We start from the raw sequence: 22,852 nt of genomic DNA, 5'->3' as shown, positions 1-22,852 counted from the left end.
GCACCAGCCAATCAGCTCCCAACTGTCTTTTTCAAACACAGCTGATTGGCTGGTGCTTTATCTCCTTTTACCTTTTCTCTGCTTTATCTCCAGTTTATCTCTTCTCCAAGCTTAATAAATCTGCCTCTCAGTGTCCTGTTCTTTGCAGACAAGATTGTTGCTAAGAGCAGCTTCTGTTGCTGTAGGCCATTGGCATCAATGTATGACTGGCTGCTCGTTTCCGATCGGGGGGTAAAAAGTACATATAATGGGGCAGATGTATGAATTTGCGTAAAGTGCATATGCTGCACTTAATGCTGGTAACTGGGGGGAATAACATTTTTTGAAAAAGAATCCTCAGCGAATGCACCTAATGTGCGCCAGGGACAGCCCGCAAAGTAATGCTCGTTGCTGCTGTCCCCTTCAGTCCCCTCGGCAATTGGTAGCGGGGGCCATGCATGACCAGCCTCCTAGGCATACATAACCTGTTAGCTGCCCTTGCCGCTTCGCAAGCCCAGGGCTAGTGTTGGGTTATTCCCCCTGCTGGCTCTGGGCTGCGCTCTAGATCTCGCAATAACAGTGAGATCTCGCGGATAGTCAGTGTGCCGGCTGGGGGGGAGAGGGAAATTTTTTTTTTCCATGGTGCATGCGCAGCCCTGACGGGGGCACCAATAAGGAGAGCCGTAGATACAGGACATAACCACTCTCCTTATCGGCTGCAGGACTCCTAATACATCGCTGTGATACGGGTGCCTGCTTCTCCACGTTATGCTGGAGAAGTGGGACTCGTTAATTACAAAACGTTATTGGCAGTTTAATATACCTGCCCCAATATTCATTAACCGAAAACTTTTAGCGTTATCGCTGCAAATTAATTTTATGAAGTTACTTTTCTAACATGAATTGCTATACTTGGTGTTTTGCCTCTCTTATTTATTACTAGTTAATTATTTAGCGCACACATTTTCCGCAGCGTTTTACAGAGAATATTTGAACATTCACACAATCTATATTCCCCACCACGTGTATGCACTCACGCACACATAGGGTTAGTTTTGTTGGGAGACAATTAACCTACCAGTATATTTTTGGATTGTGGGAGGAAACCGGAGTACCCGGAGGAAACCACCACAAGCACGGGGAGAATATACAAACTCCACACAGTTAGTGCCATGGTGGGCATTGAACACATGACCTCAGTGCTAACCATTACACACTCTGTGCTGCCCCTGTACTACAAGCCTTACCTTCCCTATAACATTACTTTGGTGGGGGCTCCCTCCCCCGGCTGTGTACACACAAGGAAGGTCATGTCGTGAGTTATTGTAAAATATAAGAATGGACGTAAAAAGGCAAACCATAAAATTCCTGGCGTTTCTTGTTTCCCGGCAGTGACGCCTGTTGCCGGTGCGAGCAGATCAGACACAAGTGTATGGCGGATTAGGAATATGCGTTCTGTTTCGTTGCTTACTATTGTCATTGGTTGTTGTGTTTGCAGCCTGCCAGTGTAACGGACACAGCAAGTGTATCAATGAAAGTGTGTGCGAGAAGTGTGAGAACCTCACCACCGGCAAGAACTGCGACACTTGTATCTCCGGCTTCTACGGCGACCCGACCAACGGGGGATCGTGCCAGCGTAAGTAGCGCAGAGGTGTCTGTCACATCTCCTGACGCTTTTGTTTTTGCTATGTCCTTATGTGTGTCCTGCGCCTTCCGCCTCGTGTGTCACTAATACATCTGTGTAATAAAGTTGTTAATTCAAATAAGCCTTTGGTGCCGGGCCTTGTGGGCATGACCCACATACATACCATTGCTATTGTAGCTTTAGCTTGAGGAGTGTAAGTGGCCAGGGGTATGCGTAGGAATGTCCTTACAGTACACGCGTCCGGTCAGTGATGCTGCGCCGGTTGACTGGACTTAGGTGGGGCAGGATCTGAAGAAGATGGGCCTGAGATGGGGGACTGGAGGTTAATATAAGTGGGAGACAAAGGGTAGGGGGCAGGTGAGGAAGAGACGGGGAGAATGGGGAGCTGACACAGGGATACACAGGAGGGAAACAGACAACCGATATTATAATGAGCAGTCTCTCTACCGTTACATATATCCAGTGTAAGCAGTTTCGGCAATGTGTATTAGGGGTCATTGCAGGGCCCTGTATATTTGTTGGAAGCTTCTATTAAGGTCTGACTGTTCGGGCTCCTGTCTCTGTAATGGGAATACTGTCACAAATACTCCCAGGCTGATGAAAGCGAGCACCTGATGGTTGCTATGGGATACAGATGTGATTGGCAGCGGTCTGGTGTGATGTGTCGCGTTGAAGTGTTGTTCAGTCACCGCTCCTCATATTTATCTGTAATAATGATGTTGACTCTTCTTTTAACACAGCGTGCAAGTGTAACGGACACGCGTCTATGTGCAACACCAACAGCGGCAAGTGCTTCTGTACCACAAAGGGCATCAAAGGAGAAGAGTGTCAGCTGTGAGTCTAGTGGTGTTATTACCGGTGGCGGGTTCTGGATGGGGGTGGAGAGAACCTGCGCTGCCTTCCTCTCCTGCTGTCTGCAGCCAGTGCGCAACGGGCAGCTGGGACTGTAATGACAGCTCCTATAGTTCATTGTAAACCACCAGTTACTGTACGGTGCGGTCATTACGGACCAGGCTACTCGCTGATACACTGGATCCCAACAAGTATAACCCTGAGCTTGTTTACAATCTATTCATTAGAGTTTTCTTGGTGCTTTGGTCACTAGAGGTCACTGTTCTGTTTTTTAGGCTTCGTTCAGAAATCCATACTATGCTTTATGCGTATAGGGCAGGGGTTCCCAATCTTTTTTGAATCACGGCACCCTAGAGTATCAGAATTTTTTTCACGGCACCCCTAGGCCCCCCAAAAATTAATTAGATTGGGTTTATATGTGATTCTTAGGGTCAGTTATGTGGGATAGGGCAGGATTTGCTTCTGTTTGTAACATTTTATGATTGGCAGCCACCAGCACTGGTCTTGCTCATAAATAATTAACCATAAATAATTTGAGTTGGTCCTTAACCACCAACCCAGGGCACCCCTGCATGTGTCCCGAGGCACCCCAGGGAGCCACGGCACACAGTTTGGTAACCACTGGTATAGGGCCTTATACTGTATGTGATACAAACGCAGCTGCTCATTAATGCGTGCATCCGCCTCACCTCTCTTTACTGTGCTTGACGGCAGCTGTCGTCGTCATCAATGGCACTCGTCCCATGATAGGTGCTGGCGATCAGTCAGATTTGCCCGGTCCAAGATGCCCACGCACAAAGAGTGAGCAACTATGGCTGCGCACCTTTCCGCACACAAGTACTGTATGCGGAGGTTCTCTTGTGCGCGATTGCGGTGTTGCAGCGCAGTTACCAACCAAACCCACCCCTTCAGTGACTGCTGAATGATGCACGGCTTTGATCCATGCGCATGTTCGCAAAGATGGGTATGCAACCAGTGACCCAGGCGCTTTAACCCTTTAAGTGCCAACGCTGCCCATGAGAGATCCTCAAAACATCCGCTAAAAATTCCAGCGACTGCTCTCTTTCCTGGGTACAATATTTAACCAATTTTCAATAAATTGCCTCGGCTGTATTTATTTCTGCTGAAAGAACGCTGTGAGCGGCGCTGCCGTTTTTCGTCGCAACACAATCAGACTAGGACGCACCAGGAGACCGCCCTGATTAATGTGACGTGACACTTGTATATCCGTGTGCAATTGAGTCTGCACACTCAGTGCTACAATGTAACAGCTGCAGCTATTTCCAATGAAAGTTATTTTCTGCTCTATGTATAGACTCAGTCGCACAATATTCAAGTGTCACGAACCACACCTCCTGCATCCTAGTCGTATTACGCTGCACTGAAGACGCAGTTTCAGCGAGAAGATTCCCAGTGTCGGCAGAACTGCATGTGAACTAGCAGCGCACTAACACCAGGCATCTCGTGCTGGAAGGCAATTGAGGCTGAATGTATGGGGATACATCTGTATATTTTCTCAATTGCAAATTGCTCACAAGAGTATACTGTATGCTGTGTTACGTCGATAACTGGCGATAAGGCCGAAGTTTGGTCTTTTTACTGATGATTCTTTTCTAAATTTTTTTTTTTTTTTAGGTGTGAAGTAGAAAACCGATATCAAGGCAACCCTCTGAAAGGAACATGCTACTGTGAGTACCGCATAATGTATGGTGTCCTTTCTGTTGTCGCTGTGTGACTGATTTGTAATCATAACTTATTTAAGTAGCTATTGACCCCTGCAATATGCTGATTGCTGGCGGCACATTTCTGCACGGCCCTTGTCCATTGTCTTTTTTTTTTTTTTTTGCCTCGTTGAAATCATACCAGTTCATCCAAATGCAGGTGCAATAGAGACATCTACTGGATAAAAGTAGGCACTACAACCCATGAAAAATACAGGCAGAGCGAAGGCAATAAATATAGACATTTTTTTTTAGACTTCATTGTATTGAAGGGAAAACAAATATTAATGGTACAGAGACTGCACAGTGTCCAATAGAGTATTAATATTAAGTATGGTTGGTCTATTGCAGTATTAGTGGTGCATAAATTATGTAATATCCGATAACGCATCCTCAAAGAATCCAGTTGGTGATTATTAAAAAAAAAAAAAATGAAAATAGATCTATACGGAATGGACCTGAAAATGCTCACAGACCGGCATGGTCAGGGTTGGATATAGAATATAGCCTGGAATTATGCGCGTGTAAGGTCATTGTTGTATCCACCAATGGGTATGGATCATTGGGTCAACCAACTGAAGGTCCACATGGTTTCCAAGGTCGACACAAGCATTAGGACGATAGTCATAAGGTCGACACAAGCATTAGGACGATAGAAGGTCGACATGGGGCTCTGACTTTTTTTTGCCCCGAATGTCGTCATGGTTGCACCGTGCCCCCTTGCATGGCTTGCTGCACACGCCATGCTTTGGGCACGGTGCCTCGCTGCGCCCGGCACACTATTATTTTCTCCCTTCACGCCGTAGTGGGTGGTAGAGCATGAAATACCGTCTGTCGGCTCAAAAAAAAGGTGAAAACACCATGACTACCTTTTAACTGTCGACTTAATGCTTGTGTCAACCTTAAGCAAGTCAACCTATTTCAGGTGTTGACCTAGCACATGTCGACCTTCAGTGGTCCACCCCAATGTATGTCGTCCTTTTGACCGTATACCCCACCAATAGAAGCCGTGTCTCGTACCATTGAGTTTAAGGCTCCTGACGAGGCCTAATTCAGTGGATAGAGAAACGGGAAGGTTGTTGATTGTGCTAGTACTCGATAACAATTTAAAATATCAATACATTTGGAGTAGTCAGGTGTGTAGAAAAATTGAATATTAAACTATTGATTATCGTGGTCAGGTGTATGTGTGTGACATTGGTCATTACAAAGGGTATTTCAACCCAGTGAGTTAAGTGAGCGAGTCACCTTTGAAAAAGCTGCTGAGGACAGCGAAACGCGTAAGTTGCATTTTCAAGTGAGCCCAGATCGAATCCTTCACCCTTCTGCCAAAAAAAAACCCAGTGCCTCCGATCTTGTGAGTTCCAGTAAGGTCTGTCAAGGAGTCATAGCAGACTCCCTCCTTGGGTCACAGTCTTCTCAGGGAAAAGGGATTGGCCGCCCAACTCCACTCCGAGGGATAAGACCATCTTGGAGGTACGCCACCTCCTTAAAGGCCCGGTATCATCTGTGGAGAAAGACTCATCAACATCTGAGTCCCCCCTTCCAATAGTTGGATTACAAATTAAGCCTGGAAGTATGATACCTTCCTAAAGGCCCGGCATCATCCGAAGAGAGAGACTCACCGATATTTGAGTCCCTTCCCCCAACAATCAGATTACAAATCAAGCCTGGTGGATCCTCACACAACGTTGTTTTGGAAGCTCCAAATAATCCAGTACTTTGGAACACAAAGGGTGACTATCGATCTTTGTCGCAATTTCTCTCTGCCTAAAATATGGTTTTAATATTGTAGTATTAAATTATTTTATTTTGCTACACACCTGACCACTCAGAATTTATTGATATTTTAAATTGTTATTGAGTACGAGCGCAATCAACACCCTTCCTGTTTTTCTATCCACTGTATTGGGGTAGACTTCCCCTTTTTTAATTCTGCTTACAGCGAAGCATACTCACATTAAAGCGCCTTTTGTGGATATCGTTTCTATACCCCCTTTCTTGTAAGGCCCTTATTCAGACCTGATACCAGGACAAATTTGTCCTCAAAGTGGGCAAAATCATGCTGCACTGCTGGTGGGGCAGATGTAACATGTGCAGAGCGTTAGATTTGGATGGGGTGTGTTCAAACTGAAATCTAAATTGCAGTGGAAAAATAATGCAGCCAGTATTTACCCTGCACAGAAACATAACTCGCACAAATCTAACACTCTGCACGTTAAGTCTGCCCCATCTGCAGTGCTGCATGGTTTGGTCCATTTGAGAATAAATTTGTCCTGTGATCAGGTCTGATTGAGTCGATGAACCCCAGATACCGAAAAACGTATTTGCTTCTTCTTCCTTGCGGAGAGAAGATTGCAACCGATCCATGCGGAATACATGGAACAATTTACCTAAATATAAACGTCCCCGGTGGAACGTTACATCATTTATAATAAAGTAAATATATAGTTTGCTGCTTATTATGTATTTTGCGGTTCTCTATATACGTGGGAGCCTGTAGCACTGCTATGGTATAGTATTCCCTTAGTCCTGTAGGCAGGTGTGATTGTTAATGTCTTCCATGTGCCCGATGTATCTCCTGACGTACACTGATCTCTTGTACAGACACGTTGCTGATAGACTACCAGTTCACCTTCAGCCTGTCCCAGGAAGATGATCGCTATTACACGGCTATTAACTTTGTGGCCACCCCGGAGGAGGTGAGTGTGTACACGGTGCAGGTATCCTCCAATGTTTGGTGCAGTGCCACTATATTGGGGTGCAGTGTGATCCTCTGTGCATCAGTGGGTAGGGAGCACACTGCGCGGGGGTGTGGTGCAAGGATTTACACACCAGGATGTGTGGAGTGGTGTGTGCGTGGCAGTGTTGCATTGGTGTACATTTGTGTGAGCAGTAAGTTAGAGAAGATGAGTCACATGGGGATATGCGTTCTAGCGGTCATCGCTAGAACACTTCCTGCTTCACCTCCTTGGCAAAGCAGGAAGTGACAGCAACAAGATGTATGAACATCTTGCCCGCTGAAGTCTGCAGCAGGGACAGCGCTGCCCATGCTGTGAGGACAGGGCATCGCCACCCTGCAGCTTTTGAAATCGATTGGTGCAGTAGACGGAACGGTCAGTGCACCTGTCATTTACAACATCGTGTATGGGGGAGAAGCAGTCTAAGGGCACTTCTCCCCCATAACCCTGCTTCATACATCCCTTCCCACAGGGAGCTAGGGGAGGAGCTGTTTTTGGGTGTCCGATATTGTCCACACCAGCTCCTTAGGAGAACATAATGGCATCTAGGCAGTAACTCCTGTGGTGTTCACATAAGGGAGTTTTTAAATTCTACTCCCTGGGGCACTACACATTGAAAATAATTAACCTGGCACAATTGTTTTTATTTGAAAGCGAATGTATTTTTTTTTTTTTTTTACCTGTGGGGAGCAGTGTGATTGGATTTTTTGGTACTTGTGTAATATCTGGGCGCCCAATTAATTGATTGTATGCCTTAACTTAAGGCATACAATCAGATGCGATCGACGCGATTTTCCATAGGATTCAATGTTAAAATGGTCCTGGTCATTTCCCCACTATCCAAGTGGGCATAGAGTTGATTTTATATAGCGTGGCGAGCCACCGAGCCCGAAGCGTGCCCGAGCCCACGCTGTACTCGCCACGCGATATAAAATCAACTCTATGCCCACTTGGATAGTGGGGAAATGAACAGGACCATTTTAACATTCAATCCTATGGAAAATCGAGTCGATTGCATCGCGTGCGATTTGGTTGCATGCGATGCGATTTTTCCGACCCGATCATAAAATCGGGCGCCCAGTTATTACACAAGTACTGATTGTTTTCATATGGGGACCAATGTTTTTTTTTATTATTTTTATGAGGCCAGTGTGTTTTTTCCCTACCCACGTCTTGTTTAGTGTGCCCACGAGTTAAAAACTAATTTAAAATCACTGATTTACAGGCACCTAGCAGAAAAGACCTAAAGGCCTCAGTACATGCCCGCCGGCAGACCCTGCTAGTACCGGCCCCGCAGTAGGTCTGCCAGGTCTGTGCTTGTGCAGTCTCTATCAGAGCGGCTGCTAGACCTGGCTCTCTAGCACCCTCCGATGTACAGCTAGGTGGTTGGGATGAACTCTGGTTACTCCCTTCTAAGTTTGTGTCTGATCAGTGAAGCCGCGTGTTCCTATTGTCTAGTGTATTATTCCTAGTTCTGCTTCCCTTTCTCTCTGTGTAACTGCTAATTGTGCACACTGATAGTTATGTCTAATAATAACTGCTGGAGTTCTATGGGCACTAAATATAAGTCATAATGTTTTATATTCTTACCGCTGGCGGCTCTGTAGGAATTGTCAGTATGTTCGGGGTACGAGCATCTTCTCCAGACTGTTGTTCCACAGTCTCTGCTCCCACAGCAGCTGTTGTTACATCAGCGGAATACATAATTATATCACATTCTGTATTAGAACTAGCGAGTACCAATAGCACCAGTGCATTGAGGTGACCTGCGTGTAACTGCGCACTGCCTTACGTGATTATGGCGCCTGAAAGAATGCAGGTACAAGCTCTGTAGTACTTAGCCTTGGAAGTACCAGCCAACCAGCCCCTAACTGTCATTTTTAAATAGGTGGCTGCCTGGTGCTGTGTCTCAATCTACTTGATCTCTTTCCAAGGCCCTGCTAATCGCAGAGCAGGATTAAGGTCCTTGGTGCCCTTTGTGGCCAAAAATGTGTCCAACTGCGACCAGGTGACCTTACCTGGTGGGTCCCTAATACTAAGGGTCAAGTCTAGGACATGTGACCTCCAAAGTCAGCACCGGCCAATCTCCACCAGCAGTGGCGTAACTATATATCTTGCGCCCCCCCGCCAAACTTTTTCGGCGCCCCCCCCCCCATACCTGACAGCCGCATCTGCGGTCACTGTCCCGTCCAGACTCCCTCAGTCACCGCTGCGCTGCTCCAGTCTTCGCTGCTGCCCGGCCGCATCTGCGGTCACTGTCCCGTCACTCGCTCCCGGCGCCGGCTCCTGCTGATAATGAAAAGTGACTCTTAGAAAATGGCTGCCAAAACTGTCTGCAATACGGGGGCAGCCATTTTCTAAGTGTCACTTTTCATTATCAGCAGGAGCCGGCGCCGGGAGAGAGTGACGGGACAGTGACCGCAGATGCGGCCGGGCAGCAGCACAGCGGGTAACTATAGCACCGCAGCCCCCCCGGCACCCATAGTTACTCTGCGCCTCCCCGCGACGGCGGGGGCTGCGGAGGCTTAGTTACGCCCCTGTCCACCAGGCATCCAACTAATGAGGAGTTACTGTGGTAGTGTTACATAGAGGCAGAAGCTACGTCTTGGGTTCTTATTTACGTAATCTTTTTCTTTGTGGAACTACAAGTCTCAGCATGGTCGCTCCTCTTCTGATTTTGGAAGTAGGGTGTGCAGTACGAAGTACTCTCCCTCCCCCCACATGTAGTCCATGTATCGGACTTGCAGCCTCCCAGTTACCTGCTCAGCAGCGATTGGTGGCCTCAGACAAAGGGGCATGGCCAGTGGTCACAGTATGCGAGGGGACGCGGTGCTCTGTCAGTGTCGACATTCAGGACAAAAATTGTGAAACTCATGTCAACCTTTTGTCTGTCGATTTTGCCATAGTCGACTTAATGCTCGTGTGGACCGTCTTGACTTTCGCCGTGTCAACTTTCAGTGGTCGACCTTCATGCATTCCGACGCTATGCACACCCATTATATAATATCACACAAGCAGTTCCTGCATTCCATGTATGGCCGGGATCCTAGTCATTGCTATGCCGGATTACAGAGATGCCCCGCCCCTTCTTGTGACCTCACACCCCGTACAAACCAATGAGCATCCCTGTCCTGCTTAGTAGACAAATGCTGGAGACGTTGCCCTATCGTAAGAGCTTGTGTCCAGTCACATTCCTGGGGAGTCTGCATCTCTACGAAACCAAAATGAACCTCCCCACTTGCATTCGGAGGGTGTAAAATCTGTGCGACATAGAAGTGATCTGCACTAAACTTTAAGCACAAGAGGGAGTTTTGTTTTTCTTCACGCGCCTCATATTTTCCATCTCCAGTGACCCTAGTACAGTATCCTCTTTGTTTCCAACGGAGGAAATTGGGTGTTTTTTTTCCTACTCTTTTAGTGCTCAGTAATTTTCCATGTGTGAAGGAAATTTGTATTCCCGTTTTACACGGCCGGAAATGCGGCAACAAAGTGCGATGTGAGCTGCAAGCCGTGGCCTATCTGGGCAGCGGCGTGCTGGAATGTGAGTAATGCTGACTGCGCAGGGTCCTGTCACTCGCCTGTGCATCCACTCTTCCCAAATCGCTTCTTAGGCAACACGTCCCAGTAAAATCCTATTTTTCTAAAACTATCTGCCCCACAACAGCCTTACAGAAATGCATCTGCTGTAGATGCAATGTGCCCTTGTGTTTGCCCTCATTGGTGCATTAAATAGCTTAAGGGTGATGCGGCAGTATCTTGCAGTGCATTCTGGGAATTGCGGTTCCACCACAGACACAGGTAGCCATGTTTAAGCAGTTTGGAGAGGGTTTGAATTTTAAAGCTGCTGAATTCCCCTTCTGTTTCCTAATTTTTACATATTTTGTTTCCTTCCCAGCAAAATCGTGACCTGGACATGTTCATTAATGCGTCAAAGAACTTCAACCTGAATATAACATGGGCCACCAGCTTTGCAGGTAACATTTCTGAGCCTTAGATAATTCATTTGACTTAAGTTACTCTGGGGATTATATTATTGTGTAGTTACCAGCCAGTCAAAATGACGGGACAACGGAACATCGCACGCAACACTTCCATCCGCCCCAGAGGGGTGTGGAGCAGTGTTACAATTTTAATAGATGCTGCGTATTAAGTGCATATTGTCCTCCTCAATCAAGGATCCATGATCTCTGTTGAGTACGATGGGTGGAGACAGAGGAAGAGCAGATTGTATGTCCCAGCATCTCACAGCCAACGGTCGCTGGAGCCCGTTGTGGTGGAGGGTTCCCCAGAGGTCCATGTGAATAGTTAAATCCAAGTTGCTATGTTCATGAATTTGGGCTGCAACACTGAAACTAGGCAGGCTGTCCAGCGGCAACAGCGCCCTCCACAGGCAAGATCAGAGTTACGTAGATCTTTCAAATATGGAAACTTCAGATTTGGCGATAGTGTCGCACTTGGTTAAAACTGTAACGGCAAAGCTAGAACTTCACACATCTGACCGTCCTTTAAGTTATTTGCCAGAAATCTGGTTTTGTTTTTGTGTTCTTGTAGCCCATAAGGGAACCCTGCAATCACAGAACACATTTCCCATGATGCTTTAGGGTGCTTATATTACAGAAAACATGGCTGCCAGCTCCTCACTCACCTCAGTGTGCCGACCTAGAATTGCTTTATATTCTGCTTACTCCGTGGGCCAAACGGTGTAAAACCTCCTTGTGTTGTGTATAGTCCCCACTACTGTATGTGTACAATCTTATACAGATGGTTTTCTGTCTAACCCAATTACTTTGTTGTTCCTTCCCCGCAGCCGGTACGCAGGCGGGTGAGGAGGTGCCCATTATCTCCAGGACCAACATCAAGGAATTCAAGGACACCTTCTCCAACGAAAAGTTTGATTTCCACAACAATCCCAATATCACCTTCTTCGTGTACGTCAGTAACTTTACCTGGCCCATAAAGATCCAGGTAACTGCCGAGTGCATTGCCCCAGATTGTAATGCTACTGTCTTACCTTACACCAGTGGTTCCCAGACTTTGTTCAGGCACATCCCAGCATAGGCCAGAAGTTTTAGTCTTAAGGAAAATTATTTCATTGTGTAATTTGTGCATACCGGTGACATTTTTGTTCAGGTATGCTAGTGCTGTCCAAACCGGTCCAACAGTTCACATTTCCAGACATCCTATCTGGTGCACAGGTGTAGTCATTACTAACGGTCACATTTCCCAGACTCCCTATCTGGTGCACAGGTGTAGTCATTACTAACGATCACATTTCCCAGATCACCTAGCTGGTGCACAGGTGTAGTCATTACGAACGGTCACATTTCCCAGACCACTTAGCTGGTGCACAGGTGTAGTCATTACTAACTGTCACATTTCCAGACATCCTATCTGGTGCACAGGTGTAGTCATTACGAACGGTCACATTTCCCAGACCACTTAGCTGGTGCACAGGTGTAATCATTACTAACGGTCACATTTCCCAGACCACTTAGCTGGTGCACAGGTGTAGTCATTATTAACTGTCACATTTCCCAGACCACTTAGCTGGTGCACAGGTGTAATCATTACTAACTGTCACATTTCCCAGACTCCCTATCTGGTGCACAGGTGTAGTCATTACTAACGGTCACATTTCCCAGATCACCTAGCTGGTGCACAGGTGCAGTCATTACTAACGGTCACATTTCCCAGACTCCCTATCTGGTGCACAGGTGTAGTCATTACTAACGGTCACATTCCCCAGATCACCTAGCTGGTGCACAGCTGTAGTCATTACTAACGGTCACATTCCCCAGATCACCTAGCTGGTGCACAGGTGCAGTCATTACTAACTGTCACATTTCCCAGACGAGAAAAATGTATTCCTCCACGTGGAAGGAAAAGGTGGCGCTTAGACCTGGGCTGGATCACTAGCAGCTGCTCAATAAAGTCGGATTTGTCAGGTCCGAACCATAGAGAACCACAGAAAACAAAGAAAGCAGCGCTATTGGTTTGGTATTTCAGTAAATAAAATTAAATTACAGTAATACAAATAATTTTAAGGATGAGATTGGACTGATTGTACAGTAAAATCAATACATTTTATTCAACAATAGTGACCATAGAATACTGGTATTGTATAACCTCACGTGAGGAATAAAAATGGGTGGGGGGGATTGGAAATAAAATATGGGCTGTCCGTTCCTATTGTGCCTTGGATAATAAAGTGCAAATGCCTTTGATAAAGCCGTTGAGGTTCACGTGAGGTTATACAATACCAGTATTCTATAGTCACTATTGTTGAATAAAATGTATTGATTTTACTGTCCTATCAGTCCAATCTCATCCTTAAATCTATTTATATTACTGTAATTTAATTTTATTTACTGACATTTCCCAGACTCCCTAGCTGGTGCAATGGTGTAGTCATTACTAACTGTCAAATTTCCAGATTCCCGAGCTGGTGCACACGTGTAGTCATACTTAAAGTGGCCATACATCAGAAAGATATTGTACCCAATCATACAATCTCAATTGATTGTAGATGGATTGTATGCAGATTGTGTGCACATTGTTTGTCTAAAAACCACCAAGAACTGCCGGGAAATTGAAGTGAAATTGGACACAATCATGAGCGCCATCGATCTTAAGATCGATCTTTCTGATGTATGGCCAGCATAACTGTCACATTTCCCCAGACCCCCCTGGCCGGTGCACAGGTTTGTTACATTTTCAAACCTGTGCTGCATTCATTCATAACTGACACATTCTACGGAACTGCAGATTGCCTGGAACACATGGACTGTTGGTCGTTCTTGAGGATCGGTTTGGCCAGCCCTCAGTATGTGGTGTGGAGGGAGTTTGTTTGCTTATGTGCTTTTTGTTTGCCCATATATTGCATGATTGACAGCAACTAGCACTGTTTTTACCCTATAAGGTTGACCTTAAATTAATGAACTTTAATGCTTTCTTACTTGGACCACCAACCCGCAGCACCCAGAACCACTCTCTTGCTCTGTAATAGTCTCTTTAGCCCATCTCTGATAGACCCACATGCAAATTGAGCTTCCAATTTTGAGTATGGTCAAAATCGGAAGAAAAGTTGCACAATCTGCACAGTGTGGGATCAGCCACGCAAGAAAAAATGGATAGCAGGCAAGTCAAGTTTTGACGATATCTTATACAGTCTAGTGTTCTAGTGGGTGTGGTATAACTGCCCCACAATCGGGGTCTCGACTGCCGGTGCTCCGGCAGAGGAGCGTGCGCAAAAAAACCCTTGCGGGCTCGCTGCGCTCACCACACTGCCGGCTTGGTGGCTCGCTGCGCTCCCCATAGGTTCTGTTCTTTCTCTATGGGAGTCATGGACCCCCACAAAGGAAAATAGCCCCGGTCAGTCGGGATACCCCCTGTTCGAGCACCGGAAGTCGGGATTCCGATGTCTGTATACTGAGTATCGGGATCCCGATTGTCGAGCAGTCATCCGGCACCCGTTTTAGTATAGTCAACATCAACCATAGTCACAATCTCAAGTAAATATAGTCACAATTGTATGTATGGTTCTGAGCTCCAGGGGAGTTCAAGGGAAATCACATAGTCAAAATCTCACCATGTGTTTGCACCCTGAGTCCTGTATTAGTGCGGTTCCATATTTGTTCTTATATATGATTTGACAAATAAAGACTGTTCTATGTTAAATGGATGGTAGAGGACCAGTGTTGTCCTATAGAATCCTCGGCACTCATTCATAAATACCTACTAGTATTTTGTAGACTGTATAACCCTATAGGGAGGAGGGTAAGTTAGGCTGTGGCAGGGAAAGGTTAGGCCTAGACTACCGGAGGAGAGGGTTAGGCTTAGGATGTGGGAGGGGCGGTTAAGGTTACACTGTGGTTGGGGAGGGCTAGGGTTAGGCTGGTTTCACACACTCCGGCTCTTGCCGGACGGTGAAATCCCGTACGGCCAGGGAGCCGTGCCGCACACACTAGTTTATCATGGAGGGGATGGCCACAGCCCGGCAGCCGTCCCTTCCAGTGGCGGGATCCGGCTGCCGCCGTGTGGCCGGGCCGTGGCCGTCCCGTGTGTTTAAATAAAAAAATAAAAAAACCTAATGAGACGAGTGACGGCACTTCCACATTGTCACTTTTACCAATGCACCTCTCTGGTACCGTTGGTACCAATATCCAGTCCTGCTCCTCTTAGGTGTATAGACTGTCTCCGCTGCAGCGACAGAACAGCAAAGGGCAGGTGGGAGGGTGCAGCTGTGTGCAGTGCGTCACGTGATGTTACTTAACTCAATACGAGGAGCCGGACAAGTGACCCAGGCCCAGGGAGTTCCGGAATGTGGTCTCAGCAGTGGCGGAACTACCGTGGGTGCAGGGGGTGCAGCTGCTATGGGGCCCGGCGGCGGGGGGGGCCCGTGGACAGCAAGCAGTCCCCTGCACCCTCGGTAGTTAAACTACTACTGCCGGCTCTGCACAACGCTACCCCCCGCCCGTCTCCTTCCTTATTGTACAACCCCCAACTGGCTTCTTACTTGCCGTAGTGGAGGCGCGCTGAAGCAGGCGGCCGCGGCAGCTTTATAATTGCCGCCTGCTTCAGCGCGCCTCCTCTACGTCAAGTAAGAAGCCAGTTGGGGGTTGTACAATAAGGAAGGAGACGGGCGGGGGGTAGCGCCGTACAATTATAAAGCTGCCGCGGCCGCCTGCTTCAGCGCGCCTCCACTACGGCAAGTAAGAAGCCAGTTGGGGGTTGTACAATAAGGAAGGAGACGGGCGGGGGGTAGCGCCGTGCAGCGCCGGCAATAGTAGTCAGGAAAGAGGCAGCAGCATACGAAAGGGGGTTGGTGAGGTTGGCGCTGTGCGCCACTGAGTGACCGCAGAAGGAGCCGCAAGGGGGCATGGGTCCTGTCGCCATGTGAAGCCCGAACATGGAGAGGAGTGATGCGCAGGATGCCCGCCCCTCCTCCTGCATGGCAGACTGGCCCACGCTGACAGCTCACTGTGTGGCCTCGACAGAAAGTATGGGTGAAGTCTGGCTGCTGCTGCTGCTGCTGATGGTGGTGAGATAAACATGTTGCAGCAGCACCGTTTTAAAATGATTTATCTACTTTTTTTTTTTTTGTATGTTGATGTGAGTTTCTGTGTTTTTTTTCTTAATGTGTTTATCATATCAGGCTGTGACTATTGGCATTGTTTGTAATGGGCCTTGCAGTGTCACATAATGTGTAAGGGTATTACAGTGTGTCGCATATTGTCTAAGGGGCATTGCGGTGTGTTGTATATTGTGTAATGGCCCTTGCGGTGTGTTGCATAATGTGTTAGGGTGTGTCGCATATGGTGTAAGGGTATTGCGGTGTGTCACATTTTGTGTATAGGGCCTTGCAGGGTGTCACAGATGGTGTAAGGGTATTACAGTGTGTTGCATAATGTGTAAGGGTATTGTGGTGTGTAGCATATTCTGTAAGGGGCATTACAGTGTGTCGCATAATGCGTAATGGGCATTGCCGGGGGGGCCCCATTAGAAATTTTGCTATGGGGCCCACAAAGTTCTAGTTACGCCTCTGGGTCTGAGTTAGTTCCCTTTCAGGAATCCAGACAGGTGAGCAGGCGACAGAAAGGCAATGATGCCTGGGCTATATGTATTCCTGTATTCCTTTACTCATTCATCTGCACATGAAAGCGAACATGTGGATTTCACATCGCATACCATTTCATTGCACTTGCCACTATATTATTCATTATTGTGTGCTATCATTGTTTTTGTGATTGGAAATTTCTCCATGCTTGGAGATTATTTTATACTCATTGTTCATTTATTGTGTCTTTTATAGTGTTATTAAATGGTGTGCGCTGTGTGACATCCATATGTTCTCCTTCATGTGTAAAGGAATACAGGAATACATAGCCCATGCGTCATCACCTTGGAAGTGATTGTGTTTATTCATTTATCCAGCGCTGTTGGTGGTGGATCCCACTTTGTTGTATTTTGGTCTTGATCTTTGGGTGCTAGAGAAAATACCCTAGGGTGACATTCATCCTAGCTGCTGGTGCGCACAGTGCTGTACACCCCCTTTCTTCTTTTGAGGCGGCAGAAAGGCGCCTTTATATACCATTGGTAGGGCTGCACTGCAGCAGCAATGCTTACATCCCCTCAGAATCTTGGGACCCCCTCACAATGTTGAGGCCCGGTGTTCTTTGACCCCCCTCGGTCACCATTCCTGGTTACAGAAGCATAGGGTTAAACCTTGAGACGGGAGGGGAGGATTAGCACTTGGCTGCAGGGGTGGCGGCTTAGGGCTCGGCGGCTGCTAAAGCTTGCCCATACACCCTGGGTTGGGGGTAGGCTATACCAGGTGGGGGGTTATAGGGGGGTTGTGTTGGGGGGGTTATATTTTTTTGTTTCACTGTATATTTTCCTTATGTTGAGGACATTGGAATACTACTATAATAATTGATTCGCATTCACTATGTGGACATTTTGTTTAACTGTCCTGTGACTTGGTCCTGTATGTCCCACTGTACAACCGATATCTCCTTATAAGTGATTGTATATGACTGGTCTGACCAATCCGAATGGTGCCTTTTGGATTGTCGCGCTAGCACACCCTGTTAGTGGCATATATACTTACATATGGTCCTGCATTTATCGTTTTTGATACATGCTGACTATGTCCAATGTATACACTGTAACAATGGGAGGGGTTTGTTTGTTTTCCACTTTTTAAAGTGGTGCCCATACACGGTGCGATGATCGCACCCATTCTGGCTGAATCACATCGCAACGCATGCGATTTGCGTCCGATCAGACTGCAGTATACAGTATGTGCAGCTCTTTTTGTACTGTGCAATAAGATGCCCGCAGGAGGATTAGAAAGAGGAAGACGATTAAAGTGCCTATACACTGTAAAATTGTTACACATGATGCTGTATTGGGGGATCCAAATTATGACCGCCATCTTCTGACTGCACCAGGAAAGCTGTGGTAGATGTATCATCCAAACTGTCTGCTGGTCCTGGCACTCTGGGCAAGCTGCAGTATAGCCCTGTGTGTGGCCAGCGTAAAGACTGTCTGATATGGGGCAGTACTAACGATCCCTCTAAGTGCTGGGACTGATAAACAGGAAGCCCAGGATGTGTGACACTTCCCCAGTCAGTGCCCTTCGCTGTGCGGGGGTGTTGTATGAATGTAGCCCTGTGACTGAGCTCAAGGACCAGGAGCTTCCCCTCTCTCTCCGTGTCCCTACTCCTCTATAAATACCCCAGAAGTGGCTTGGCGGCAGTCTCTCGGTTTAGGATGTTGTTTTCTGCTACTTCCAGCCGGAGCACACAGCCCTGGCTGTGCCGCCATGAATGTCAGCTCTGTGCTCCCTGCATAGTTGCGGCATTGCGGGGAGCAAATACCTTGTTCCCAGAGAGAGGAAGCAGCCTGTTCTGTGATTTATACAGGGCACTGTGCTCGGACAGACCTGCTCCTGTATCCTGAGCAAGCATCAGTAGTAATAACAGCAGTGCCCGTGTTACATGTGCCTATCTGTTGTGTAACACAAGGCGGCCTGGCACCAGAGGGTGGCCACACATTCATATCCCTGCGCTGTGTAGAAAGATACTATACACCCCTTAATATATATGTGTGTGTAGCACTCATGCACATCATTGTATGCAGGATTGTAACACCAGTAGCTGATCCAGAGGAGCGTATAATCTATATTCCCTACCACATGCACACGTCTGAATAGTCAGAAGAATAGTATCCTACCAGTATGTTTATGGATTTTGGAAGGAAAACGTAGCCTCTGTAGCAAATTCATGAATACCAAATATTGTGCTCAATTGGCAATTGAACCCAGAACCTCAGATGCAACCTCAATTAATGCTTTTAAATGTTTAATTATAGAAAATATCGGTGGAAAATATAAGAAACGCAACCAAGGGAGTTAGTCCAACATTTCAGAATGTAGCTGTCCTTTCATCAGGGACTCTTAGGAAAGAACAGTTAAGTTCTGAAATGTTGCAATAACTCCCCTGGTTTTGTGTTTTATGTATCCCTGGAATGCCAGCAATGATCGCTCTTTGTCTATGCTGTGTCCAGTGAACTGCAGACACATAGGGCACTGAGAGCAGGTTTCCTTTAGTGCTTTCAAGTGTCTGCTGTTTTTAGGGCCTTAACTATAATATTTAAAGATATGAAGTCATCACATGGAAGCATTGGCTGCTTGTTAGATTTTTTGTATTCTCTATCACTGCCTGTTCTATATTTCATTGCGGAATGTTTGCTAATTACTCTCTGGGTATGCTGCATCATTACAGCAGGCATGAGAATGCCGGCAGACCGATAAGCCGAATGTAAAACAATGTTCTGTGATCGTTACATTATGCCTTGAATATGTAGATTGTCCTACCTGTGTCAGCAGGAACCTTGATTCTGCAAGCTCAGTTAGTCTACGGGGGGTGGGGGGATACGGCAGTGCGGGAGCAGGGGGGGAGCTCTGCTTTGGCAGTTGGGTTACTTTGTTGTCACTTTGTGTGCATGTTAAATTTGTTGCAAGGGACCCGTCAAAAGAGGGTTCTGTTCCCCCAGTCCCTGTTGCTGGCAGAAGGCAGCGATCTGGACGGAGGAATAGCAGGAATGCAAATGAATTTGTTTTCAATCAGTTAAGTTTATTAGTGTAAATAATTGCTCCCAGATTTATGCAATTACACGCTGCTTTCCAGGGCCGGCAGACTGGCATAGCTCCTGTTGGATACTGGGGATGGGAGGGGGGCGGCTGTGATTTGAAACAGAGCGTGTAAGTGATACTTTCAAACATGAAGCAGATGCTTCCTCTCCAGCTATTCCTGCCTTATTTTTGGCAGCGTTCGGTGATATTTTTTTTCCCCCTCTGAAGTGCTTCCTGCTCACACAATGTGGAATTTTTGGAAGGCTTCGTCCTGGATGCCTCTGAAATGAAAAAGGACTTTTCTTTTTTATATTTATATATTTTTTGTGTGTCTGTGTGCTTCTCAGAAGAGCGTGTCACAGAAGCTACAGCGGGGTGACTTCACACTTGAGGTAATGTCTGCCGCACTTCTATCGCACGTTTCACCAATGCCTCGATGGTGGGGGTGGGGGATATACAACACTTGAACTCTTGCTGCCTCCGTGTCGTCTGACTTTCCTCGGGAGAGGGACGCTTGTGGGATTAACCAGTTCTACTTGTTACCACTTCACAAGCCTCTGGACGGTTTAGTCAAAGTTATTGTCAGTCTGAGGAAGTTTTAATGGTTTCTCTTTAAGTTTTTTGTCTCTTTTTGCAACATTTTGTGTCTGCGCTTAACGAGCGTTTTCCAAGCAGAATGTGTGAAATTTGGGCTCGCTCTCTGTGCCTGGGAGGATGAGCTCTTCAGTAAGAAGTCCTGGTATAACGTTGTATAGGCTTATTCATGACGGTACTGCTGAAGTAGTCCCTGGCTTGTGTCGGAATAATGCAACTCTGGTGGTTTAGCCGTGGGTTCAGTAGGATCAGTCCCGGAACCTGTTCTCTGAAACCTGACCAACAACAGCTACGGGCTACATGTACGAACTTGTGCCTTGTATTTTGGTGTCGTCATGAGCGTCCCATGTCTGTGACCCGTCTCCTGTCACAGGGATCACTGCAGAAAGCTGATACATTTTCCTTTTAATCTTAATACTAAACAAGGAGAGGTTTGTGTCTGGTGTCGCGCAGTACCGTAGGTGCTAGTCTGGGTCCTGGGGGGTGTTTTAGAGAGCTGGGGTATAGAGTGAGGTGCTCGGGCCGAGGGTTTAGAAGATAAGTTTATACAACATAAAGGTGCATGTTTATGAGCGGCTAAAGGTGTCCTGGCCGGAATATGTCCCCTTCAGTGCCGGGACTTGATACCGTGAACGCCCAATACACATTGTTATATTCTGTATAACTTAATAAACAGTATATGATCGTTTGTTGCAGATGCAAACTGCGTCTATTAGAGTAATACACCTCTGGTGTGGTTACGCACACATTAAATACCTTTACGAAAGAGTATACAACTCTATATACTATTGTATTGTGGCCTTAGGCACAAAATCAACAAAGAAGTTCTATCAGCAGATAGAGTTTATTACAATATGACTATTTATAACGGATACTTATACCAATCTGGATAGAGTTACAGCAAAGAGATACTTACACTAACAGTCTATCGTATTTAAGCAGATGGCTATATCATACATGGGAATTTACATAGCAACAAATATACCTTTTACATATGCAAGTGCATCCCGGATCCAGGAGTTATCTAGTGTTCATTCTAGCACCCACCATCTTTTAAAACCCACGCGGTTCCTGTTCCGTACCTGGGGTGTCTCTGTCTGCATTGGTGTTTCTAGCACAGGTCTGGTTTGCATACCAGTGCTGATATTCAGGCCACACTGTGCTAGAAGCACTACAGACAGTGACACCCCAGGCAGGGAAGAGGAACTGCATGGGTTTTCAAAGTTGGCAGGTGCTAGAATTAACACTAGTTATCAGTCTTCAAACATCATGTAAGTGTGTGTGTGTGTGTGTGTGTGTGTGCGCACAGATACTTTTTTTGATGTTGGAAATGTATGTACTGTATACAGTAGAAAATGAATAGTATACAATGAATCTCCTTTCATTGGCCTGAGAGAGACACACCCTTCAAGTCCTAAATGTCCCATGGACTGACTTTGTTTAGTATATAGTTTCAAGGTCCCACCATGCAGCTCAGGCATAACTATCTACATACAGGTAACTACTTATACTCAGACCTTGCGAATGCAGTGTGCATTTATTCATCCGTAATGACCGGGTTACTGCTGGTACTATTTTGAATTTGACATCATTTCCGTATTTTGCGTGTTCCGTGCAGTGCTTGTACGTACAGTTTTGATAGTTGAGCGATCTCTGCTTCTGATTGGTTTACTGAGCTGCTGCCCCCTCCTCCTCCAGGAGAGGGAGCCCAGGTGTGCAGGATGATGGTGCTTGAATACCATATGATTGGTTGAAGAGATATAAGTGTGGTGATGCTACAGACAGTAACCAGTGTATTCTGCACTTGTAGCCACCATTAGATAACTGCGGCGCTTACTCACCAGACTCACCATTGGGTATAATTATAATGACATAGGATAGGCCAGCCCCTTGTGTGTGGGTGACAGATGCTTGCTACCCTTCCCCTGTCCATACAGGATCCGTTTTTATACTGTAAAAGAAGTCGCTGCAGATGCAGCAGGTTGTGATCCGTAGATCTAGCGATGCTCAGCTGGTTAATCAAGCTCTGTGACTTTCTATAACCTTCATACAGTAACACCCAGTGGATTCGGATGAGGCGGACAGACTGGTATCAAGGTTCCAATCCTAGTCAGGACTCTGGTGTTCGTCCACTGTTCTGGTTACTCCAGAGATATATAAATACCGGGTGTTTGTGTAAGAGAGATGGGGGCTCCAAATCCATTGTAACCCATTTTATATTTGTAACGAGAGAGGGAAATTGTCTCTCAAAGTCAATTTTTTTTTGTCTGTAATCTGCTAAAATGTAACCTGATACCTGCGTCTGGTGTGATCTAATATAACGCAGGTCTGCAGTACTGTGGTCATGGTCCTGTACTTTTTGTGGGTGTCTGTTGTCTCTGGCGTGTGTCGGTATTGCAGAACCTCAGACCTCTGGCCCCGTGGGCTTCTGGGGTCTTGTTTGCAAATCCAGTATGGTAATTGTGACACTGTTGCGCTATATTGTACCCTCTTAGATCAGCGGTTTCCAATCTCAGCCCACAAGTACCCTCAACAGTTCATGTTTTCCAGGTCACCCGGGAGGTGACATGTAATTTTATGGGGAGACCCGGAAAACATGAACTGTTGGTACTTGTAGACTGAGGTTGGAAACCTCTGTATTAGGTGGCTGCTCTGTGCTTGTTGCCTTAGGTGTGTAGTGCCT

At 46.6% G+C, this 22,852-nt stretch overlaps 1 protein-coding gene across 1 annotated transcript in view; it reads left to right on the top strand.

Annotated features, from left to right (window-relative positions):
* The window catches only part of ATRN (attractin), a 154,614-nt gene that overhangs the window by 57,841 nt on the left and 73,921 nt on the right, over positions 1 to 22,852 (top strand). The window contains exons 19-24 of the mRNA XM_083185472.1: positions 1,478 to 1,615; positions 2,365 to 2,458; positions 4,112 to 4,164; positions 6,805 to 6,899; positions 10,834 to 10,912; positions 11,746 to 11,903. Coding sequence (XP_083041598.1) covers positions 1,478 to 1,615; positions 2,365 to 2,458; positions 4,112 to 4,164; positions 6,805 to 6,899; positions 10,834 to 10,912; positions 11,746 to 11,903 — 617 coding nt within the window. The remainder of the gene's footprint in view (positions 1 to 1,477; positions 1,616 to 2,364; positions 2,459 to 4,111; positions 4,165 to 6,804; positions 6,900 to 10,833; positions 10,913 to 11,745; positions 11,904 to 22,852) is intronic.

The sequence above is a fragment of the Crinia signifera genome, chromosome 1, assembly GCF_055691185.1.
Source record: "Crinia signifera chromosome 1, ASM5569118v1, whole genome shotgun sequence".
NCBI lineage: Eukaryota > Metazoa > Chordata > Amphibia > Anura > Myobatrachidae > Crinia > Crinia signifera.
The sequence above is the reverse complement of the archived record's forward strand: the minus strand, read 5'-3'. Positions and strand labels throughout refer to the sequence as shown.